Source organism: Arachis stenosperma, chromosome 5 (genome assembly GCF_014773155.1).
Source record: "Arachis stenosperma cultivar V10309 chromosome 5, arast.V10309.gnm1.PFL2, whole genome shotgun sequence".
NCBI lineage: Eukaryota > Viridiplantae > Streptophyta > Magnoliopsida > Fabales > Fabaceae > Arachis > Arachis stenosperma.
The window spans coordinates 47040085-47063011 of NC_080381.1; the positions used below are offsets into that span (position 1 = coordinate 47040085).

General features: G+C 39.3%; 1 protein-coding gene across 1 annotated transcript; it reads left to right on the forward strand.

Moving 5' to 3' along the window:
* The first annotated feature begins 20183 nt into the window (after window positions 1-20183).
* Window positions 20184-21527, forward strand: LOC130980768 (uncharacterized). The gene is made up of 2 exons (XM_057904415.1): window positions 20184-20563; window positions 21398-21527. The coding sequence occupies exons 1-2, from the start codon at window positions 20184-20186 to the stop codon at window positions 21525-21527; spliced, it is 510 nt and encodes a 169-aa protein (XP_057760398.1).
* The last annotated feature ends 1400 nt before the right edge of the window (window positions 21528-22927 follow it).

A 22927-nucleotide genomic window follows, 5' to 3' on the forward strand; every position in this document is an offset into this window, starting at 1 on the left:
TAATAAACCTTACGCGAGTAAGGGTCGATCCCACGGAGATTGGTGGTATGAAGCAAGCTATGGTCATCTTGTAAATCTCAGTCAGGCAGACTCAAATGGGTATAGTGATAAACGAATAAAGCAATAAGATAAAGATAGAGATACTTATGTATATCATTGGTGTAAGAGCTTCAGACAAGCGTATGAAGATGCCTTCCCTTCCATCTCTCTGCTTTCCTACTGCCTTCATCCAATCCTTCTTACTCCTTTCCATGGCAAGCTCGTGTAGGGTTTCACCGTTGTCAATGGCTACCTCCCATCCTCTCAGTGAAAATACGTCCCTGATGCTCTGTCACAGCATAGGCTAATCATCTGTCGGTTCTCGTTCAGGCCGGAATAGAATCCATTGATTCTTTTGCGTCAGTCACTAACGCCCTAGCCTGCTAGGAGTTTGAAGCACGTCACAGTCATTCAATCATTGAATCCTACTCAAAATACCACAGACAAGGTTAGACCTTCCGGATTCTCTTGAATGCCGCCATCAGTTCTCGCCTATACCACGAAGACTCTGATCTCACGGAATGGCTGGCTCGTTTGTCAGGCGAGCACTCGGTTGTCAGGCGATCAACCATGCATCGTGCAATCAGAAATCCAAGAGATATTCACTAAGCCTCGAATGCTTGTAGAACAAGAATGGTTGTCAGTCACCTTATTCATAGGTGAGAATGATGATGAGTGTCACGGATCATCACATTCATCAAGTTGAAGAATGGTGGACAAAATTGTATCTCTTTATAGAATATGATAATAGAACCTGGTCCAAGATCAACTTCGTTCAACTAACCAGCAAGTGCACTGGGTCGTCCAAGTAATACCTTACGTGAGTAAGGGTCGATCCCACGGAGATTATTGGCTTGAAGCAATCAATGTTTATTTTATTAATCTTAGTCAGGAAGCCAATAGGATTAAAAGTGAAATTACAAGATTTGATTATAAGAATAAAAGGGAATAACAGTGTTACTTGTTGTGCAGTAATGAGAAACATGTTGGAGTTTTGGAGATGCTTTGTCCTTTGACTTCAACTCTTCCTTGAAATCCTCTTCTCACACGCAGATTCCTTCCATGGCAAGCTCTATGTAGGGTGTCACCGTTGTCAGTGGCTACTTCCCATCCTCTCAGTGAAAACGTTCCTATGCTCTGTCACAGCACGGCTAATCATCTGTCGGTTCTCAATCAGGTTGGAATAGAATCCATTGATTCTTTTGCGTCTGTCACTAACGCCCAGCCCTCAGGAGTTTGAAGCACGTCACAGTCATTCAATCCCAGAATCCTACTCGGAATACCACAGACAAGGTTTAGACTTTCCGGATTCTCATGAATGCCGCCATCAATCCAGCTTATACCACGAAGATTCTGATTAAGGAATCTAAGAGATATTCATTCAATCTGATGTAGAACGGAGGTGGTTGTCAGGCACACGTTCATGGATTTAGGAAGGTGATGAGTGTCACGGATCATCACCTTCTTCACAATTAAGCGCGAATAAACATCTTAGATAAGAACAAGCGTGTTTGAATGGAAAACAAAGGAATTGTATTAAATCATCGAGACGCTGCAGAGCTCCTCACCCCCAACAATGGAGTTTAGAGACTCATGCCGTCAAAAGTATGTAATTCAGATCTGAAAATGTCATGAGGTACAAGATAAGTCTGTAAAAGTTGTTTAAATAGTAAACTAGTAACCTAGGTTTACAGAAAAATGAATAAACTAAGATAATTGGTGCAGAAATCCACTTCTGGGGCCCACTTGGTGTGTGCTGGGGCTGAGACTAATGCTTTCCACGTGTGGAGGCCTTTTCTGGCGTCAAACTCCAGGTTATGACGTGTTTTGGGCGTTCAACTCCGGATCATGACGTTTTTCTGGCGTTTAACTCCAGACAGCAGCATGAACTTGGCGTTTAACGCCAAGTTACGTCATCTATCCTTGCGCAAAGTATGGACTATTATATATTGCTGGAAAGCCCTGGATGTCTACTTTCCAACGCCGTTGAGAGCGCGCCAATTGGACTCCTGTAGCTCCAGAAAATCCGTTTCGAGTGCAGGGAGGTCAGGATCCAACAGCATCAGCAGTCCTTTTTCAGCCTAAGTCAGATTTCTGCTCAGCTTGCTCAATTTCAGTCAGAAAATACCTGAAATCACAAAAAAAAAATACACACACTCATGGTAAAGTCCAGAAATATGAATTTTGCTTAAAAACTAATAATATTTAACTAAAAACTAATTAAAACATACTAAAATCTACAAGAAATTACCCCCAAAAAGCGTATAAAATATCCGCTCATCACAACACCAAACTTAAACTGTTGCTTGTCCTCAAGCAACTAGATGAATAAAATAGGTTCTAACAGAAATTAAGAAGTAATAATATTTTAGAGTTTTAAATGAAGCTCAGATTCTTATTAGATGAGCGGGGCTTGCAGCTTTTTGTTTCTGAACAGTTTTGGCATCCCCCTGTATCTTTAAATTTTCAGGATAATTGGCATCCTTAGGAACTTAGAATTCAGATAGTATTATTGACTCTCCTAGTGTAGTATGTTGATTCTTGAACACAGTTATTTTATGAGTCTTGGCTGTGGCCCTAAGCACTTTGTTTTCCAGTATTACCACCAGATACATAAATGCCACAGACACATAACTGGGTGAACCTTTTCAGATTGTGACTTAGCTTTGCTAAAGTCCCCAGTTAGTGGTGTCCAGAGCTCTTAAGCACACTCTTTTGCTTTGGATCACGACTTTAACCACTCAGTCTCAAGCTTGTAACTTGGACCTGCATGCCACAAGCATATGGTTAGGGACAGCTTGGTTTAGCCGCTTAGGCCTGGATTTTATTTCCTTGGGCCCTCCTATCCATTGATGCTCAAAGCCTTGGATCCCCTTCTTTTTTTTTACTCTTGGCTAGTGCTCATGGATTTTTTTTTTTTTTTTTGAACTGCTTTTTCTTGCTTCAAGAATCAATTTCATGATTTTTCAGATCATCAATAATATTTTTCGTGTTCCTCATCCTTTCAGGAGCCAATATTCATCAAATTCAAAGTACGCTTTATGCACTGTTCAAGCATTCATTCAGAGAACAAAAAGTATTGCCACCACATATAATTAATTATAGTCTTTATTACTAAGAACTCATGAATATAGATTACTTCTTTATTCTAAAAAAATTTATACTACTTTATTCATGCCTGATGATGATGAGAAAAATAAATTATAGCTTAATTGGAAATAAAATCAAAATAGACATACTAATTACTACTACTACTATATAATTTCTAAGGTAAAATCCTATAATAATACTATCACAGAGTTAAAGCTGGAATTAGAACTTAACAACCTGTATTTTGGGAAGTGGATGTTCCTCTAGTCTGTGGGGTGCCTTCAAGAATTAATTTCTGACGCTTCAGCTCCCTTAAGTTCACATCCTTGCTCTTCCTGTTCTCTTAGGTGCCATGATCTTAACAAGTTTTAACTCAGTGATCATGGCAAATCACACCAAACTTAGAGGTTTGCTTGTCCTCAAGCAAAAGAAAGGAAAGGAGAGGAGTAGAAGGAAAGGTATTTTCAAATAAAGATAAGATGAGTTGAAAAAGATATGAGAAGAAATTAAAAACATTTGAAAAAGAATTGGATTGGAAAAAGATTTGTGTTTATGAATTAAGATACATTTGATATTTTTGAAAAAGGGATTTTAGAAATTAGGATTAAAATTTTTGGAATTGAAGGATGATATTTTGAAACATGTTTATGCAAGAAATCATGAATTGAAACATAAAAAATTAGAAAAATTGTGAAAAAAAACGAATTTTACCTCCTCCCCACCATCCTGGCGTTAAACGCCCACATGGTGCATGTTTTGGGCGTTTAACGCCCACATGTTGCTTCTCCTGGGCGTTCAACGCCCATTTGGTGCTTCTTTCTGGCGTTGAACGCCAGGAAGTCCTTTGTCACTGGGCGTTTTCCTGAACGCCCAGGATGCTAGCAGACTGGCGTTAAACGCCCAGAAGGTGCATCTTTCTGGCGTTTAACGCCCAGAAGGTGCTCCTTTCTGGCGTTTAACGCCCATATGGCTACCCTTACTGGCGTTAAACGCCCAGTGGGAGCTTCTTTTGGGCGTTTAACGCCCAAAGTATTTCTTACTGGCTTTTTCATGCCAGTGAGCTTCCAAATTTCCCTGTAACTCTGTGACTTCAACCAATAGCTATTTCACCTTTGAAGATACCTGACATATACCTGAAACAAAATTAATGAATACGAATAAAATTAAATTTTGTGATTGGCTGGGTTGCCTCCCAGCAAGCGCTTCTTTAATGTCATTAGCTGGACTATTACTGAGTTTTAATCAAGTCTCAGTTTTGAGCATTCTTGCTCAAAATTGCCTTCAAGATAATGTTTGACTCTTTGTCCATTTACAATGAACTTTTTATTAGAGTCATTATCCTGAAGCTCTATGTATCCATATGGTGATACGCTTGTAATTACATATGGACCTCTCCACCGGGATTTTAATTTCCCAGGGAATAATTTGAGCCTTGAATTAAATAGCAGAACTTTCTGTCCTGGCTCAAAGACTCTGGATGACAATTTCTTATCATGCCATCTTTTTTCTTTCTCTTTGTAGATTTTTGCATTCTCAAAAGCATTGAGTCTAAATTCCTCTAGCTCATTTAACTGGAGCAATCGTTTTTCTCCAGCTAACTTGGCATCAAGGTTTAGGAATCTGGTTGCCCAGTAGGCCTTGTGTTCCAGTTCCACTGGCAAGTGACATGCCTTTCCATACACAAGCTGGTATGGAGAGGTCCCTATAGGGGTCTTAAATGCTGTTCTGTATGCCCACAGAGCATCATCCAAGCTTCTTGCCCAATCCTTTCTACGGTTAATTACAGTCCGTTCCAGGATTCTTTTGAGTTCTCTATTTGAGACTTCAGCTTGCCCATTAGTTTGTGGGTGATATGGAGTAGCTACCCTGTGGTTGACTCCATAACGTACCAGAGCAGAGTAAAGCTGTTTATTACAGAAATGAGTGCCCCCATCACTGATCAACACTCTAGGGACACCAAATCTGCTGAAGATATGTTTCTGGAGGAATTTCAACACTGTTTTAGTGTCATTAGTGGGTGTTGCAATAGCCTCCACCCATTTGGATACATAATCCACTGCCACCAGAATGTAAGTGTTTGAGTATGATGGTGGGAAAGGTCCCATGAAGTCAATACCCCATACATCAAACAACTCAATCTCCAAGATTCCTTGTTGAGGCATGGCGTAACTGTGAGGTAGGTTGCCTGATCTTTGGCAACTGTCACAATTAAGCACAAATGCTCGGGAATCTTTATAGAGAGTAGGCCAGTAGAAACCACTTTGGAGGACTCTTGTGGCTGTTCGCTCACTTCCGAAATGTCCTCCATACTGTGATCCATGGCAATGCCAAAGGATCTTCTGTGCTTCCTCTTTAGGCACACATCTACGGATTACTCCGTCTGCACATCTCTTGAAGAGATATGGTTCATCCCAAAGATAGTACTTTGCATCTGTGATTAATTTCTTTGATTGCACCCTACTGTACTCTTTGGGTATGAATCTCACTGCCTTGTAGTTTGCAATGTCTGCAAACCATGGCACTTCCTGGATGGCAAACAGTTGCTCATCCGGAAAGGTTTCAGAGATCTCAGTGAGAGGGAGGGACGCCCCTTCTACTGGTTCTATTCGGGACAGGTGATCTGCTACTTGATTTTCTATCCCTTTTCTGTCTCTTATTTCTATATCAAACTCTTGCAAAAGCAACACCCATCTGATGAGTCTGGGTTTTGAATCCTGCTTTGTGAGTAGATATTTAAGAGCAGCATGATCAGTGTACACGATCACTTTTGATCCTACTAAATAGGATCTGAATTTATCAATGGCGTAAACCACTGCAAGTAGCTCTTTTTCTGTGGTTGTGTAATTTTTCTGTGCATCATTTAGAACACGGCTAGCATAGTAAATGACGTGCAGAAGCTTGTCATGCCTTTGTCCCAATACTGCACCAATGGCATGGTCACTGGCATCACACATTAATTCAAATGGTAATGTCCAGTCTGGTGCAGAGATGATTGGTGCTGAGACCAATTTAGCTTTCAGGGTCTCAAATGCCTGCAAACACTCTTTATCAAAGATAAATGGCGTGTCAGCAGCTAGCAGGTTGCTCAGAGGTTTGGCGATTTTTGAAAAATCCTTTATAAACCTCCTATAGAATCCTACATGCCCCAGAAAGCTTCTGATTGCCTTAACATTGGTGGGTGGTGGTAATTTTTCAATTACTTCAACTTTAGCTTGATCCACCTCTATTCCCTTGTTCGAAATTTTGTGCCCAAGGACAATTCCTTTAGTCACCATAAAGTGACATTTTTCCCAGTTTAAAACCAGGTTAGTCTCTTGGCATCTTTTCAGAACAAGTGCTAAATGGTTAAGGCAGGAGCTGAATGAGTCTCCAAATACTAAAAAGTCATCCATGAAGACTTCCAGAAATTTTTCCACCATATCAGAGAAAATGGAGAGCATGCACCTCTGAAAGGTTGCAGGTGCATTGCACAGGCCAAATGGCATCCTTCTGTATGCAAATACTCCAGATGGGCATGTGAACGCCATTTTCTCCTGATCCTGGGGATCTACTGCAATTTGATTATAACCTGAATATCCATCCAGGAAGCAGTAGTATTCATGACCTGCTAGTCTTTCTAGCATCTGGTCTATGAATGGTAAAGGAAAATGATCCTTTCTGGTGGCTGTATTGAGTCTTCTATAATCAATACACATACGCCACCCTGTAACTGTTCTTGTAAGAACCAGTTCATTTTTTTCATTATGAACCACTGTCATGCCTCCCTTCTTAGGGACAACTTGGACAGGGCTTACCCAGGGGCTGTCAGAAATAGGATAAATAATCCCAGCCTCTAGTAATTTAGTGACCTCCTTCTGCACCACTTCTTTCATAGCTGGATTTAGCCGCCTTTGTGGTTGGACCACTGGTTTGGCGTCATCCTCCAACAAGATCTTGTGCATGCATCTGGCTGGGCTAATGCCCTTAAGATCACTGATGGACCACCCAAGAGCTGTCTGGTGTGTCCTTAGCACTTGAATTAGTGCTTCCTCTTCCTGTGGCTCTAAGGTAGAGCTTATAATTACAGGAAAGGTATCACCTTCTCCCAGAAATGCATATTTCAGGGATGGTGGTAATGGTTTGAGTTCGGGTTTTGGAGGTTTCTCCTCTTCTTGAGGGATTTTCAGAGGTTCTATTATCTTCTCTGACTCCTCCAAATCAGGCTGAACATCTTTAAAGATGTCCTCTAGCTCTGATTCCAAACTCTCAGCCATATTGACCTCTCTTACTAGAGAATCAATAATATCAACACTCATGCAGTCATTTGGGGTGTCTGGATGTTGCATTGCTTTGACAACATTCAACTTGAACTCCTCCTCATTGACTCTCAAGGTTACTTCCCCTTTTTGGACATCAATGAGGGTTCGGCCAGTTGCTAGGAAAGGTCTTCCTAGAATGAGAGTTGCACTCTTGTGCTCCTCCATTTCCAGCACCACAAAGTCAGTAGGAAAGGCAAATGGCCCAACCTTGACAATCATGTCTTCAATCACGCCTGATGGGTACTTAATGGAGCCATCAGCAAGTTGAAGACATATCCTGGTTGGTTTAATTTCTTCAGTTAAACCAAGCTTTCTGATAGTAGATGCAGGTATTAAGTTGATACTTGCCCCAAGATCACATAAAGCTTGCTTGGTACAATTACCCTCTAATGTGCATGGTATCATAAAGCTCCCAGGATCTTTAAGCTTCTCAGGTAAGCTTTTCAGAATGACTGCACTGCATTCTTCAGTGAGGTAAACTTTTTCAGTTTCCCTCCAATCCTTCTTATGACTTAAGATCTCTTTCATGAACTTAGCATAAGAGGGTATTTGCTCGAGTGCTTCTGCAAACGGAATCTTTATTTCAAGAGTCCTGAGATAGTCTGCAAAGCGAGCAAATTGCTTATCCTGTTCCGCTTGGCGGAGTTTTTGAGGATAAGGCATTTTGGCTTTGTATTCCTCAACCTTAGTTGCTGCAGGTTTATTACCTACAGAAGTGGGTTGGGAAGCCTTTTTAGAAGGGTTATCATCAACACTCATAGGTGACTGATCCCCCACTGACATTTGAATGCCAGAGGTGGGAACTGGGGTGGCGTTAGACGCTATCTCCCCCCTTGTTACTGGCATTTGAACGCCAGAACCATGCTCCCTTTGGGCGTTCAACGCCGGATTCATGCTTGTTTCTGGCGTTGAACGCCAGGAATGAGCATGGTCTGGGTGTTCAGCGCCAGCTCTGTTCCTCTCTGGGCTCTGATTGTCCTCAGAGGGATTTTGAGTATCCTCTTGTTCATTTCTTGGTTTCCTGCTGCTTTGAAGTGAGGTATTTAATGTTTTCCCACTTCTTAATTGAACTGCTTGGCATTCTTCTGTTATTTGTTTTGACAGTTGCTTTTCTGTCTGCTTTAATTGCACTTCCATGTTCCTGTTAGCCATTCTTGTTTCCTGTAATATTTCCATGAATTCGGCTAGTTGCTGAGTTAGAAAATCTAATTGCTGATTGAATTCATTAGCCTGATCCACCGGACTGAGTTCTGCAGTTACTGTTTTAGCTTCTTCTTTCATAGAGGATTCACTGCTTAGGTACAGATGCTGATTTCTGGCAACTGTATCAATAAGCTCTTGAGCTTCTTCAATTGTTTTTCTCATGTGTATAGATCCACCAGCTGAGTGGTCTAGAGAAATCTGAGCCTTTTCTGTAAGCCCATAGTAGAAGATGTCTAATTGCACCCATTCTAAAAACATTTCAGAGGGGCATTTTCTTAGCATCTCTCTGTATCTCTCCCAAGCATCATAAAGGGATTCATTATCTCCTTGTTTGAAGCCTTGGATGTTTAGCCTTAGCTGTGTCATCCGTTTGGGAGGGAAATAGTGATTCAGGAATTTTTCTGACAGCTGTTTCCATGTTTTTATGCTGTTCTTAGGCTGGTTATTTAACCACCTCTTAGCTTGATCTTTTACAGCAAATGGAAACAGTAATAATCTATAGATATCCTGATCTACTTCCTTATCATGTACTGTATCAGCAATTTGCAGAAATTGTGCCAGAAACTCTGTAGGTTCTTCATGTGGAAGACCAGAATACTGACAGTTTTGCTGCACCATGATAATGAGCTGAGGATTCAGCTCAAAGCTACTAACTCCAATGGAAGGTATACAAATACTACTCCCATATGAAGCAGTAGTGGGGTTAGCATATGACCCCAGAGTCCTCTTGGACTGTTCATTCCTACTTGCTTCCATACTAGATCACAAGGGATAATTTATATGTTGATTTTATTTACTTTATAAAAGTGGAATAAATAAAACGAAATATATATAAAAAAAATTTTTTGAAAATATTCTGTGAAAAATTTTTCGAAAAATTTGGAATTGAAATTTGAATTTTATATTAAAAATTTCGAAAAAGTAGTTTTAAAATTGGTTAGAAAATAAATTTTTTTTTTTGAATTTTGAATTTTATGATGAAAGAGAAAAACACACAAAAGACACAAGATTTAAAATTTTTAGATTTAGTGCTCCTTATTTTCGAAAATTTTTGGAGGGAAAACACCAAGGAACACCAAACTTAAAAATTTTAAGATCAAGACACAAGAAAAATCCAAGAACACCTTGAAGATTCACAAGAACACCAAGAACAAAAGAAAGAACACCAAACTTAAAATTTTTAGAAAACTCTAAGAAAATTTTCGAAAATTATAAAGAGATTAACAAGAAAACACCAAACTTAAAGTTTGGCACAAGATTCAATCAAGAAAAATTATTTTTGAAAAAAGATTTTCAAAAGAACTGGTGCCCAACTGCCAAGAACATAAGCCAACGCTATAACCAACTGATTTAAAAATGTAACGTATTTTAAAGATGTATTATTTTTATGGATAAAATAAATTTTTGAAAACTAATGTTTTGAAAAAGCACAAGAAAAACAAGAAAAGACACAGAACAAGAAAAATTAAAGATCAAACAAGAAAAATAAACATGAACAACTTGAAGATCAATGAAGAACAAAGAACACAAGTCGAAAATTTTAAAGAAAAATATAAGATATGCAATTGACACCAAACTTAGAACAAGACACTAAACTCACGAAAATTAGCAACTAATAACGAAAAATAATAAATTTTGAAAAGAAATTTTTGAAAAGAAACTATCCTATCAAGATTTAATGACTCTATAATAATAAAAATAAAAATAAATTATTCCTAATCTAAGAAATAAAATAAGCCTTCAATTGTCCAAACTCAATAATCCCCGGCAACGGCGCCAAAAACTTGGTGGACGAAATTGTATCTCTTTATAGAATATGATAATAGAACCTGGTCCAAGATCAACTTCGTTCAACTAACCAGCAAGTGCACTGGGTCGTCCAAGTAATACCTTACGTGAGTAAGGGTCGATCCCACGGAGATTATTGGCTTGAAGCAATCAATGTTTATTTTATTAATCTTAGTCAGGAAGCCAATAGGATTAAAAGTGAAATTACAAGATTTGATTATAAGAATAAAAGGGAATAACAGTGTTACTTGTTGTGCAGTAATGAGAAACATGTTGGAGTTTTGGAGATGCTTTGTCCTTTGACTTCAACTCTTCCTTGAAATCCTCTTCTCACACGCAGATTCCTTCCATGGCAAGCTCTATGTAGGGTGTCACCGTTGTCAGTGGCTACTTCCCATCCTCTCAGTGAAAACGTTCCTATGCTCTGTCACAGCACGGCTAATCATCTGTCGGTTCTCAATCAGGTTGGAATAGAATCCATTGATTCTTTTGCGTCTGTCACTAACGCCCAGCCCTCAGGAGTTTGAAGCACGTCACAGTCATTCAATCCCAGAATCCTACTCGGAATACCACAGACAAGGTTTAGACTTTCCGGATTCTCATGAATGCCGCCATCAATCCAGCTTATACCACGAAGATTCTGATTAAGGAATCTAAGAGATATTCATTCAATCTGATGTAGAACGGAGGTGGTTGTCAGGCACACGTTCATGGATTGAGAAAGGTGATGAGTGTCACGGATCATCACCTTCTTCACAATTAAGCGCGAATAAACATCTTAGATAAGAACAAGCGTGTTTGAATGGAAAACAAAGGAATTGTATTAAATCATCGAGACGCTGCAGAGCTCCTCACCCCCAACAATGGAGTTTAGAGACTCATGCCATCAAAAGTATGTAATTCAGATCTGAAAATGTCATGAGGTACAAGATAAGTCTGTAAAAGTTGTTTAAATAGTAAACTAGTAACCTAGGTTTACAGAAAAATGAATAAACTAAGATAATTGGTGCAGAAATCCACTTCTGGGGCCCACTTGGTGTGTGCTGGGGCTGAGACTAATGCTTTCCACGTGTGGAGGCCTTTCCTGGCGTCAAACTCCAGGTTATGACGTGTTTTGGGCGTTCAACTCCGGATCATGACATTTTTCTGGCGTTTAACTCCAGACAGCAGCATGAACTTGGCGTTTAACGCCAAGTTACGTCGTCTATCCTTGCGCAAAGTATGGACTATTATATATTGCTGGAAAGCCCTGGATGTCTACTTTCCAACGCCATTGAGAGCGCGCCAATTGGACTCCTGTAGCTCCAGAAAATCCGTTTCGAGTGCAGGGAGGTCAGGATCCAACAGCATCAGCAGTCCTTTTTCAGCCTAAGTCAGATTTCTGCTCAGCTTGCTCAATTTCAGTCAGAAAATACCTGAAATCACAAAAAAAAAATACACACACTCATGGTAAAGTCCAAAAATATGAATTTTGCTTAAAAACTAATAATATTTAACTAAAAACTAATTAAAACATACTAAAATCTACAAGAAATTACCCCCAAAAAGCGTATAAAATATCCGCTCATCAAAGAACAAGTGATATCTTGGATAAAGAACAAGCGGAATTGAATAGAAAAACAATAGTAATTGCATTAATACTCGAGGTACAGCAGAGCTCCACACCTTAATCTATGGTGTGTAAAAACTCCACCGTTGAAAATACATAAGAACAAGGTCTAGGCATGGCCGAATGGCCAGCCTCCCAAATGATCTCAGAACTAGATGTCCAGAGATTCCTCTATATCAAATACAATAGTAAAAGGTCCTACTTATAGAAAACTAGTAGCCTAGGGTGTACAGAGATGAGTAAATGACATAAAAATCCACTTCCGGGCCCACTTGGTGTGTGCTTGGGCTGAGCAATGAAGCAATTTCGTGTAGAGACTTTTCTTGGAGTTAAACGCCAGCTTTTATGCCAGTTTGGGCATTTAACTCCCATTTGGGTGCCAGTTCCAGCGTTTAACGCTGGGATTTCTTGAGGTGACTTTGAACGCCGGTTTGGGCCATCAAATCTTGGGCAAAGTATGGACTATCATATATTGCTGGAAAGCCCAGGATGTCTACTTTCCAACGCCGTTGAGAGCGCGCCAATTGGGCTTCTGTAGCTCCAGAAAATGCACTTCGAGTGCAGGGAGGTCAGAATCCAACAGCATCTGCAGTCCTTTTCAGTCTCTGAATCAGATTTTTGCTCAGGTCCCTCAATTTCAGCCAGAAAATACCTGAAATCACAGAAAAACACACAAACTCATAGTAAAGTCCAGAAAAGTGAATTTTAACTAAAAAATAATAAAAATATACTAAAAACTAACTAAAAGATACTAAAAACATACTAAAAACAATGCCAAAAAGCGTACAAATTATCTGCTCATCAGCTAACTTTGGCCACCAATATTGCTTTCCCTTTCTAATGCCAACATGGATGGGAAACATTCGTGGGCTAACTTTGGCCACCAACGTTGCCCTCTCTTCCTCTGCCAATGTTGTGGTAACGTTTGTGGCAATTCTCATCCAAATACTTACTTATTGCCTAAGAAAGTTCATGAAAGCAAATGAAAACTAATGAAAAAGGCTTGTGAAACTAGCCTAAGATGCCTAGGCATCAGTGGACCATTGGTGATTTAAAGGGAATTAGTCCAACCAAGTGTATGCGCAAGATCCTTCTTGAAGATGATGCTAAACCAATTGTGCAACCACAAAAGAGACTAAATCCACCTATGAAAGAGGTGGTCCAAAAAGAGGTAATGAAACTAGGGGAAGCCGGCATTATATACCCTATTTCTGACAGCCCTTGGGTGAGTCTTGTGCAGGTAGTTCCCAAGAAAAGAGGGAGGACAATGATGAAGAATGAAAAGAATGAGCTAATTCCTATAAGGACCGTCATAGGATGGTGCATGTGCATAGACTACAGAAGGCTCAACACTACTACAAGGAAGGATCACTTTCCCTTGTCTTTCATTGATCAGATGCTTGAGAGATTAGCTGGTCATTGTAACACTTTAATTACCCTAAGCCTTACCTCGCATCGTAAAGCAAAAGTTAATCAAATGTTGCGATAATTCTAAAGCTTATACATATTTATATAGAAGGAAATAATATATTCTAGAAGCCCAATGAAGGATTAAGCTCAAAAATAGAGTTCGAAAAGCGCAAAATGTACTCACGAAGCTATACTAAACGAAGCACAAGATATACGTACAGATATCAAGATATATGTATATAGATATATCAAAAGATAATAATATAGAGTTCTAGCCGCCACTCACGGAGTTTAAGCCGGCTAGTTACATACAAATATACAAAGTTTAGACAGCAAAACAACTTATCCAAATTTTCCTCTCAAAGTAAGCTGCTAGGCCAAATAAATACAAATGTGAGAGATCTTAAACAAAATAATAAAAAAGACTTCAAACAAGATAGCGATCCTCCGCTCTGTCACCACCAAGCAACTCACCGAGGTGGGTTGCGACCTGCATCTGAAAATATAACAACAAAATATGGTATGAGAACCAGAGGTTCTCAATATGGTAACAATGCCCAGTGATGTAAGATATAAGACTCCGAGACGCCAGAGGCAATCCTAGAACTTCATATCCATCACAAGATACATCTTAAAGCATAACTAAAACATTAAAACATCATTTAAAACCATAATGATAAAGGGGTAATCTAACTTAGTGGATTTCTAAACTAACAACTCTCCGCTGTCCCAGAGCCTTCACCAACCAATCCTCCATGCGATCCCATCGCCACCGCCTTCTGAACCTCCTCAATCCCAGTAGAATACACAATTAATACAATGTAAGTAAAACACAAGTATAAGCATATATGTTAAGTAATTCAAATAGGAAATTAGGCATGTTATATAATTAGGCAAGCAATACAAGTCGACAAAGCAAGCAAACAGATAAAAGATGCTCATGATGAATGCCCGTCCTTTGGCTGTGATATCACATTGCCTGCACACTATAGTGATTCCGAAGGGATGCGAGCGGGATACTCTTGCCACAGACCTCACAACTCAACATAAGCGGGATAAACCTACCGTCCTTACGCCTCCGCCGCGACCTCGACAGGCGGGATTAACCTGCTGTCCCTGCCAGGCGCATAACATCTCAACAATTCTCAATATATAACAGTAATCCAGTGGTTTTTAGAAAATTATTTTTCAGTATATCAATAATTCATCATTGCATTCTGAGTCCCAGACTCATCTCAACCACTGTCAATTCATAAGTTCCATTCCGAGTCTCAGAATCAACTCAACCACTGTCAATTCATAATTTCCATTCCAAAATCATTAGTTCACTACTTTCACAATTCATTCAGAACTCTTCAGTTCACCACTTTCAGAATTCATTATCAATAATCACCAATACCATACGCCACCTTCTCATTCAACCAAAACCATCCTCAGTACTCTAGAAACCTAAGCCTCCGTTCTCTAACTTTTTACCAGAAATACCGAGTTAGATCACCTAGAACATTTTCTATGTTTTGACATCTAAAAACAAGCCAAAGAGTCTTATACAAGTGTCATGGAAGTTTACAAGCTTGCAAGAAGCTGAACAGTTGAAAACAAAGTTTTTATTGAAAAACAGGGCAGTGTGCATACACATAGGGTTGTGTGTACGCACGCCTAGAAAGATTTTAAGAAGTGTGCGTACGCATAGAGGTGAGCGTACGCAGAGGGAGTAAAACTTTCCATTCTGCTCAAACGCACGATGCGTGCGAACGCCGTCAACATAATGCACCTTCCATCGTGTGCGTGCGCACAAGGCTGTGCGTGCCAACAGCTTGCAAAACTTCATTGGTTGTCTGTGCGCACAGAGCGTGCTAGCGCTCCCAAAAGCAGCCATCTCCCCTTGTGTGTATGCGCACAATAGTGTGTGTACGCACTGATAAACCACTATTTTATAGTTTATATTGTGTTTAATTGTGTGGTTTTGTCATGATTCTTACCCACTTATTCATCAATTTAGCATGTATTTAGATTTCCTTCCTGAATTTATCACATGTTTGAAAATTACTTCCTAGAGACTTTAATTATTTAATTTTAATTCTCCTTTATTCCATTCGATGCCGTAATCTGTGTGTCAAGTGTCTCAGGCTTTATAGGGCATGAATGAGACGGAGATTGGAGAGGAAGCTAGCAAAAAAATGGAAAGAACACAAGAATTGAAGGAGATAACCAGCGAAAAGTGACGCGGTCGCATGGCTCACGCGACCGCGCGAGGGAACATAAATCGCAGTGATGCGGCCGCGCGGACTGAAAAGCATAAGCGACGTGGTAGCGTGGACGACGCGAACGCGTGAAGAGGAAAAGCGCCAGCGACGCGTCCGCATGGACGACGCAATCGCGTGACATGCGCGATCTACATAAACTGCAGAATCTGAAACCAGCGACTTTGGACCCTATTTCGGCCCAGTTTTTGGCCCGAAACAGCAGACTAGAGTCAGAGAATATGCAGAAATAGGAGACACATTCATTGAGTAGTTTTAGATCTAGTTTTTCACTCTCTTAGGTTTTTTTTCTCTCTAGTTTTTAGAATTTTAATTTTCAATTGGTCTTAGCATTGGAACATTGAGAAGAGTCATTTCCTCATTAAGATTTCATCATTCTAGTTTGTTCTCTTAACTTGGTTTTATTCTTCCATGTTCATTGTTATATTCAATTTTGTCATTCAGATATTTTTATGATTAATTAATGCAAGGATTATTCTTTTTTAATTTAATTTCCATTCCAATAATCATGTCTTCTTTTAATTCCCTTTTATATGCCATGGATTTTTTATTTACAATGAGTGAGTAGTTTCATTACTTGATGGGGAGTTGATTAAAAGGAACTCTTGAGTTGGAAGGATTGGAAGAAAAATTTGTAATTGGGTTGAATGTTGGATTGCTATCCTGTCACAGACGACAATCCCTTTGAACTAAGTGAGTTGCAACTTGTGAACAGATCTGGCATTTCCACTTGTTTGACTTTCTCTTACCTAGTAAGGGATAACCAAACGGAACAACTATTAATTATAAATTAATCTTATTATCACACCATCAATGATAGAGATTCCAACCAATCAATTCCCAGTCAAGGCCTTTTATTTTTATTAATTAAAATTTCTCAATTTAATTCCCAATTTACTTAGCTCAACTTTTTTTGGAATATCTTATTATTAAAACAGCACACTTTTCTAAATTGATAGGCAGATTTTCGGTGAGTTAAGAACTATACTTGCAACGCAACCATTTTAATAAATTTTTAATTCACCAGCTTCTGCTATCCATCACGCACATTTTCAAAAATACATAGAGTGTGCGTGCGCACACAAACCAGAAATCAAAAATTCTGCAGCATTCACAGAATTCAAATTTCAGACACCAACTTGCAACGATCGTATCTTTCTATACAAAATTTGGATTTCTACAAAATTGATACCATTTTAAAGCTCTATAAATTATCTTTGATTTGATATAAAATTCATCCCATTTCACAAATTGTAGCTCAAGGTATGATCTGTTGAAGTTTATCAAAAATCCATTTTTACCAAGGCTCACTAAATTCTCAACTTACCAAATCTTTCAACCAAAACCAAACTAAAACCACACCAACTTCAACTCACATCAGTTCTTACCATGTGTACCACATTCCACCACTCATATCATTAACTTCTCAAATCCAATTATCAATTATATCGCTTTAAACCATTTTTCACATACAAACTCATCAATCATCATTCCATCACTACTAATCATGAGAAATCAACTTCAATTTCAACATCCAACATCATTTATCAACATCAATACCAATATCCATCAAAATAATCCAAAATCATCAAATTATCACACATCATCATTCAACAATTTAACAACCAATTCAATCCAATCCTATCCTATGGGTCACTAGCCTAAGTGTCCAGAAATATTATATATTATATAGTGGAAATCGAAACCATACCTTGGCCGATTTTCAATATGCACTAAATCACCAAATTGACCTCCACCAAGCTTTCACAAGCTCTCAACCTCAATCAAGCCATTAGTCAATCTCCAACAAGCATCAACAATCTATATTCCAAACTATACACATTAATGTACCACAAATTAATACTTAGGCTTCCTAATTATTCAATTTCACTGGGTTAAGAGTGAGCTTACCTTATCCACAGAAATTTGGGATAGAACCCAACAATCCCACACTAATGGTAGGTACCTAACAACCCAAACACAAATTTCACTCAAAACCAAAACCCACAAAATTCAAAATTCTTAGGGCAGCAGGAAGGAGATGAAATTTTGAGGTCTTTCCTACACAAGTGGAATAGAATTAACGGGCTCAGTGAGAGCTTCGTGTAGCCGCTGAGGCACGTAAATCGGAGCACTGTAACTCGAGATATGATGGATTGAAGAAGAGAGTGAATAGTGTTTTAGCTCTCCCCTCCCACTTCACCCTTGCAGCTGTGTTTTATGTTTATGAGTGTGGTGAATGAGCCGATGGCTCATTAAAGAAGGTTTTAGATGTTGGGCTTGGCCCAACTTGGACCCGATCTAACCTGATAGTGTTTTTAGTCCATTTGGCCCAATTTCGTGTCAAACCTTTAAAATTAATACCCAGTTTTTGACTTTGATTAGTTTTCTAAGGTTCTGCCGGTTCATTCACCGGTTCGAGTTTTTATGCGGTTTTTCTTAGAAAATTACATTTTCCGACTCAGAAAAATCTACTGAGTCCAAAAATCATATTTAAATCCCCTTGTTCTCATTCTAAACTTTTGGAACCTAATTTGGGAAATTTAATTATTTAATTAATCGGTTAGTTAATAGCGGTTCTTACAGTTATGCTTTTATTGTTTTCTAGATGGATATTCTGGATATAATCAAATTGCAGTGGACCCTCAAGATCAAGAGAAGACGGTATTCACATGTCCTTTTGGAGTATTTGCATACCGGAGAATGCCGTTTGGGCTCTGTAATGCTCCCAACAACTTTTCAGAGGTGTATGCTTTCAATTTTTCTGAGACGGTTGAAAAGTTTATTGAGGTATTTATGGATGATTTTTCTGTTTTTAGTAATTATTTTGAATTCTGCCTTAAGCATTTATCTCTGGTCTTGAAACGTTTCCAAGAATCAAATATTGTTTTAATTTGGGAGAAATGTCATTTTATAGTTACAGAAGGTATTGTTCTTGGACACCAGATTTCAAGCAAGGGAATTGAGGTTGATAGAGCCAAGGTGGAGGTAATTGAAAAATTACCACCACCAACTAATGTTAAGGCAGTCAGGAATTTCTTCGGTCATGCAGGATTTTACAAAAGATTTATCAAGGATTTTTCTAAAATTGCTAAACCATTGAGCAACCTGTTGGTTGCTGATGTTCCTTTTATCATTGATGCTGACTGTCTGCATGCCTTTAAAACTCTGAAAGCAGACCTTACGTCTGGTTCTATCATAGCTTCCCTTGACTGGGATTTGCCATTTGAATTAATGTGTGATGCTAGTGACTATGCTATAGGAGCTATTTTAGGATAGAGGCAAGGCAAGTTTATGCATATCATTTACTATGCTAGTCGTGTATTAAATGATGCTCAAAAGAATTACACAACTACAGAAAAAGAATTATTAGTTATGTATACTGTTGATAAGTTTAGGTCCTATTTAATTGGTTCTAAGGTTGCTATTTATACTGATCATGCTGCTTTGAAGTACCTTCTAGCCAAACGGGATTCTAAACTAAGATTAATCATATGGGTGTTGCTCCTTCAGGAGTTTAATATTAAGATCAAGGACAGGAAGGGGTCAGAAAATCAAGTGGCTGACCACCTTTCAAGAATTGAGCCTGAAGAAGGAATGCAACCACCCACAGCTGTGACTGAGACATTCCCGGATGAGCAACTTTTTGTTATTCAGCATGCCCCATGGTTTGCAGGCATTGCAAATTACAAAGCCATGAAGTTCATCCCAAAAGAGTGCAGTAAACAATAAGTTAAGAAGCTACTGGCTGATGCAAAGTACTACTTTTGGGAGGAACCTTATCTTTTTAAAAGATGCTCAGATGGTATAATCCGAAGGTGTGTCTTAGATGAGGAAACACAGCAGATTCTTTGGCACTGTCATGGTTTTGATTATGGAGGCCACTTTGGTGGTGAAAGGACAACTATAAAGGTCCTTCAGAGTGGTTTTTAATGGCTGACTCTCTTCCAAGACTCAAGAGCATTTGTGAAGAACTGTGACAGATGTGAGAGAGCTAAGAATCTCCCTGCCAACCATGAGATGCCACAACAGTAGATTTTTTAGATTGAGTTGTTTGATGTATGGGGTATTGACTTCATGGAACTTTTTCCACCCTCATACTCTAATACTTAAATCCTAGTGGCAGTTGATTAGGTGTCCAAGTGGGTGGAAGCTATGGCTTTGCCCACCAATGATGCCAAAGTGGTGATGAGTTTTCTTCAGAGATATATTTTCAGCCGATTTGGTAACCCAAGGACACTCATCAATGATGGTAGAAGTCACTTCTGCAACAGACGGCTGGACTCACTTCTGCAGAGATATAAAATTCATCATAAAGTGGCTTTCCCCTATCACCCTCAGACAAGTGGACAGGTTGAGGTCTCTAATAGGGAACTCAAGAGGATTCTAGAGAAGACCGTCAATGTCTCCAGAAAGAATTGGTCTAGGAAGCTTGATGATGCTCTCTGAGCATACCGGACAGCATACAAGACTCCTATTGGCATGTCCCCTTATCAGTTGGTCTATGGTAAAGTCTGTCACTTACTAATTGAGTTGGAGCATGGAGCATACTGGGCGATCAAGTTTCTGAACTTCGATGCTCAAGCTGCAGGAATAAAGAGGATGCTTCAACTGAATGAGCTTGATGAATTCAGATATTCTGCCTATGAGAATGCCAAGTTCTATAAAGAGAGAACCAATATATGGCATGACAAGAAGATTGCCATCCGAGTCTTTCAGCCATGTCAGAGAGTGCTTCTATTCAATTCAAGGCTCAAACTCTTTCCCGAGAAGCTAAAATCCCGATGGTCAAGACCGTTTATAGTAACTAGAGTATCACCGTATGGTCATGTGGAAATTCAGGAAGAGAATTCTGACCGAAGGTTTATAGTGAATGGCTAGAGGTTGAAACACTATCTTGGAGGCGAGATTGATTGCCAAAGGTCAACCCATCTACTGAACTAGCAGAACTGACCGTCAAGTTAGTGACAGTAAAGAAGCACTTGTCAGGAGGCAACCCGATATTTTCGTATCCTTCAGTTTGATTTTTTTTACTTTGACTTTTATTTTTTTAGTTTTGTCTTGTTTGAGTATCTATTATTTTTCCTTTGTTTTACATGTATTTAGATCATCAGAGTGATTAGAATAGCAACAGGTGCATTAAGATAGAGTTTCAGACACCCTGGAGGAAGTTGTTTCGGATTGGGTGGCGCCTAACTTGGCTTTCTCAAGTTAGGCGCCACATACACTAAATTTGGATATACTTGCTGGAGGGGTGGGGCCTAACTTTACCCCTTGAAGTTAAGCGCCAATGATGCGTGCAAATTGGGGATCGCTCCCTACCAGGTCTGCGCCGAACTCCACCATCTCAAGTTAGGCACCACACAAGCCCTTAGAGAGGCAGCACACAAGGGAGGCATAAAGTTAGGTGCCACATACCTCAAGTTAGGTACCACAAAAGGAAGGACGCATGGGAAGTTAGGCGCCAGGTGTATATTTCAACTTGAAGTTAGGTGCCATGGAATCTAAGTTAGGCACCAGGTTGGGTCTTCACATCAAGTTAGGTGATGACCGAATATTTTATACGATTTTTGACATTGTTTTCATCTTGTTTTTAATATGTTTTATTTAGTTTTTATTAAGTTTTTACAGGTTTTAGTGTTAAATTCACATTTTTGGATTCTACTTTGAGTTTGTGTGTTTTTGTACCATTTCAGGTATTTCCTGGCTGAATTTGAGGAGCTAGAGCAAAAGTCTGATTCAGAGACAGAAAAAGCACTGCAGATGTTGTTCGGATCTGACCTTCTTGCACTCAGAAGAGCTTCTCCAGAGCTACAAAAGTCCTAATGGAGCGTTCTCAACAGATATGAAAAGCTAACTTCCAGAGCTTTCCAGAAATGTATAATATTTTATACTTTGCTTCGGATTAGAAGGCCCAAACCTGGCGTCCAACACTAGCCTCCTGCCCCCTTCCTAGCATCCAGCGCCCAAGGAGCAGAGCCCAGCATCCAAACGCCCAGAGAAGACTCCCTAGCCAGCATTTCACGCCCTAGAGACCTCAAAATATGTGGATCTCTTCAAAGCTCAGTCCAAACACCCACCAAGTGAGACACAGAAGTGGAATTTAGCACCAAAAAGACTATTTTACACTTACTAGTCATTAGTTTAGTATTTAAGAGTTATTTTACATAAACATCCAGAATCTACACACCATATTCAAGTTTTACATTGTATTTTCCTTTTAGTATGAGTTTCTAAACCTCCTAGGTTGAGGGGAAGAGCCCTGTTGAGTCCTATGAATTAATAAAAGTATTACTATTTCTTCTTTAATCCGTGTTTGATTTACTTCTACGATATATATCCGCTCTTCAACATGGTGAATAGGATGATCAGTGACAATCAGCTATGTTCATCATACTAAGACGAACGTGCTTGACAAACACCCGCGTTTACTTTGTTTCGTGTGAATACGTGACTGGAAAGCACGAGCCAACAACTATGTTTATACATCTCTCAGATGGCTAATCCACGACTTCGTTGGGGACTTCTCGAGACATCAGTTCAGCCAATTTCTGAGGAGATTAGGGTCTCTGTGGTATAGGCTAGAATCCAAAGAAGTAGCACTCTCTGATCCGGAAGATTCGACCTTGTATGTGGCGTTTTGAGTAGGATCGCCAGGAGAATGATCTGCTAGAGCTTCACCCTTCGTCAGATTGGATGACCACGGCCAATGGTGTTCAATCTGTAGCAGAGGAGATCAATGACCACGGCCCATGGCGTTGATCACATACAGCCTGCCATTGAAGAAATCACTCACAAGCAAAGAAGACAGTAATACCAGAGTTAACTCAGAAAAGCAAAGCAACTCCAATCCTTCAACATATCCCTATTACTGATTCAAATAATCTCACAAATATTTATCTATCAACCTTTTGATCTGCCTGACTAAGACCTGCAAGATAACCATAGCTTGCTTCAAACCACAATCCTCGTGGGATTGACCCTGACTCGCTCAGGTGTTACTTGGACGACCTAGTACACTTGCTGGTACAGCTGTACGAAAGTGTGGGGATTCGTTCACCAAGTTTTTGTTGCTATTACCGGGGATTGTTGAGTTTGGAGAAACTAATGAATTGTCTTAATCCCTAGATTAGGTAATTTATTTTATTTTATTGTATTTGAGTGTTTTAATTTTGTTTTCTTCTTCCTCAATTTTTGAAGGAATCAAAGATCTTTTTCAAAAATAT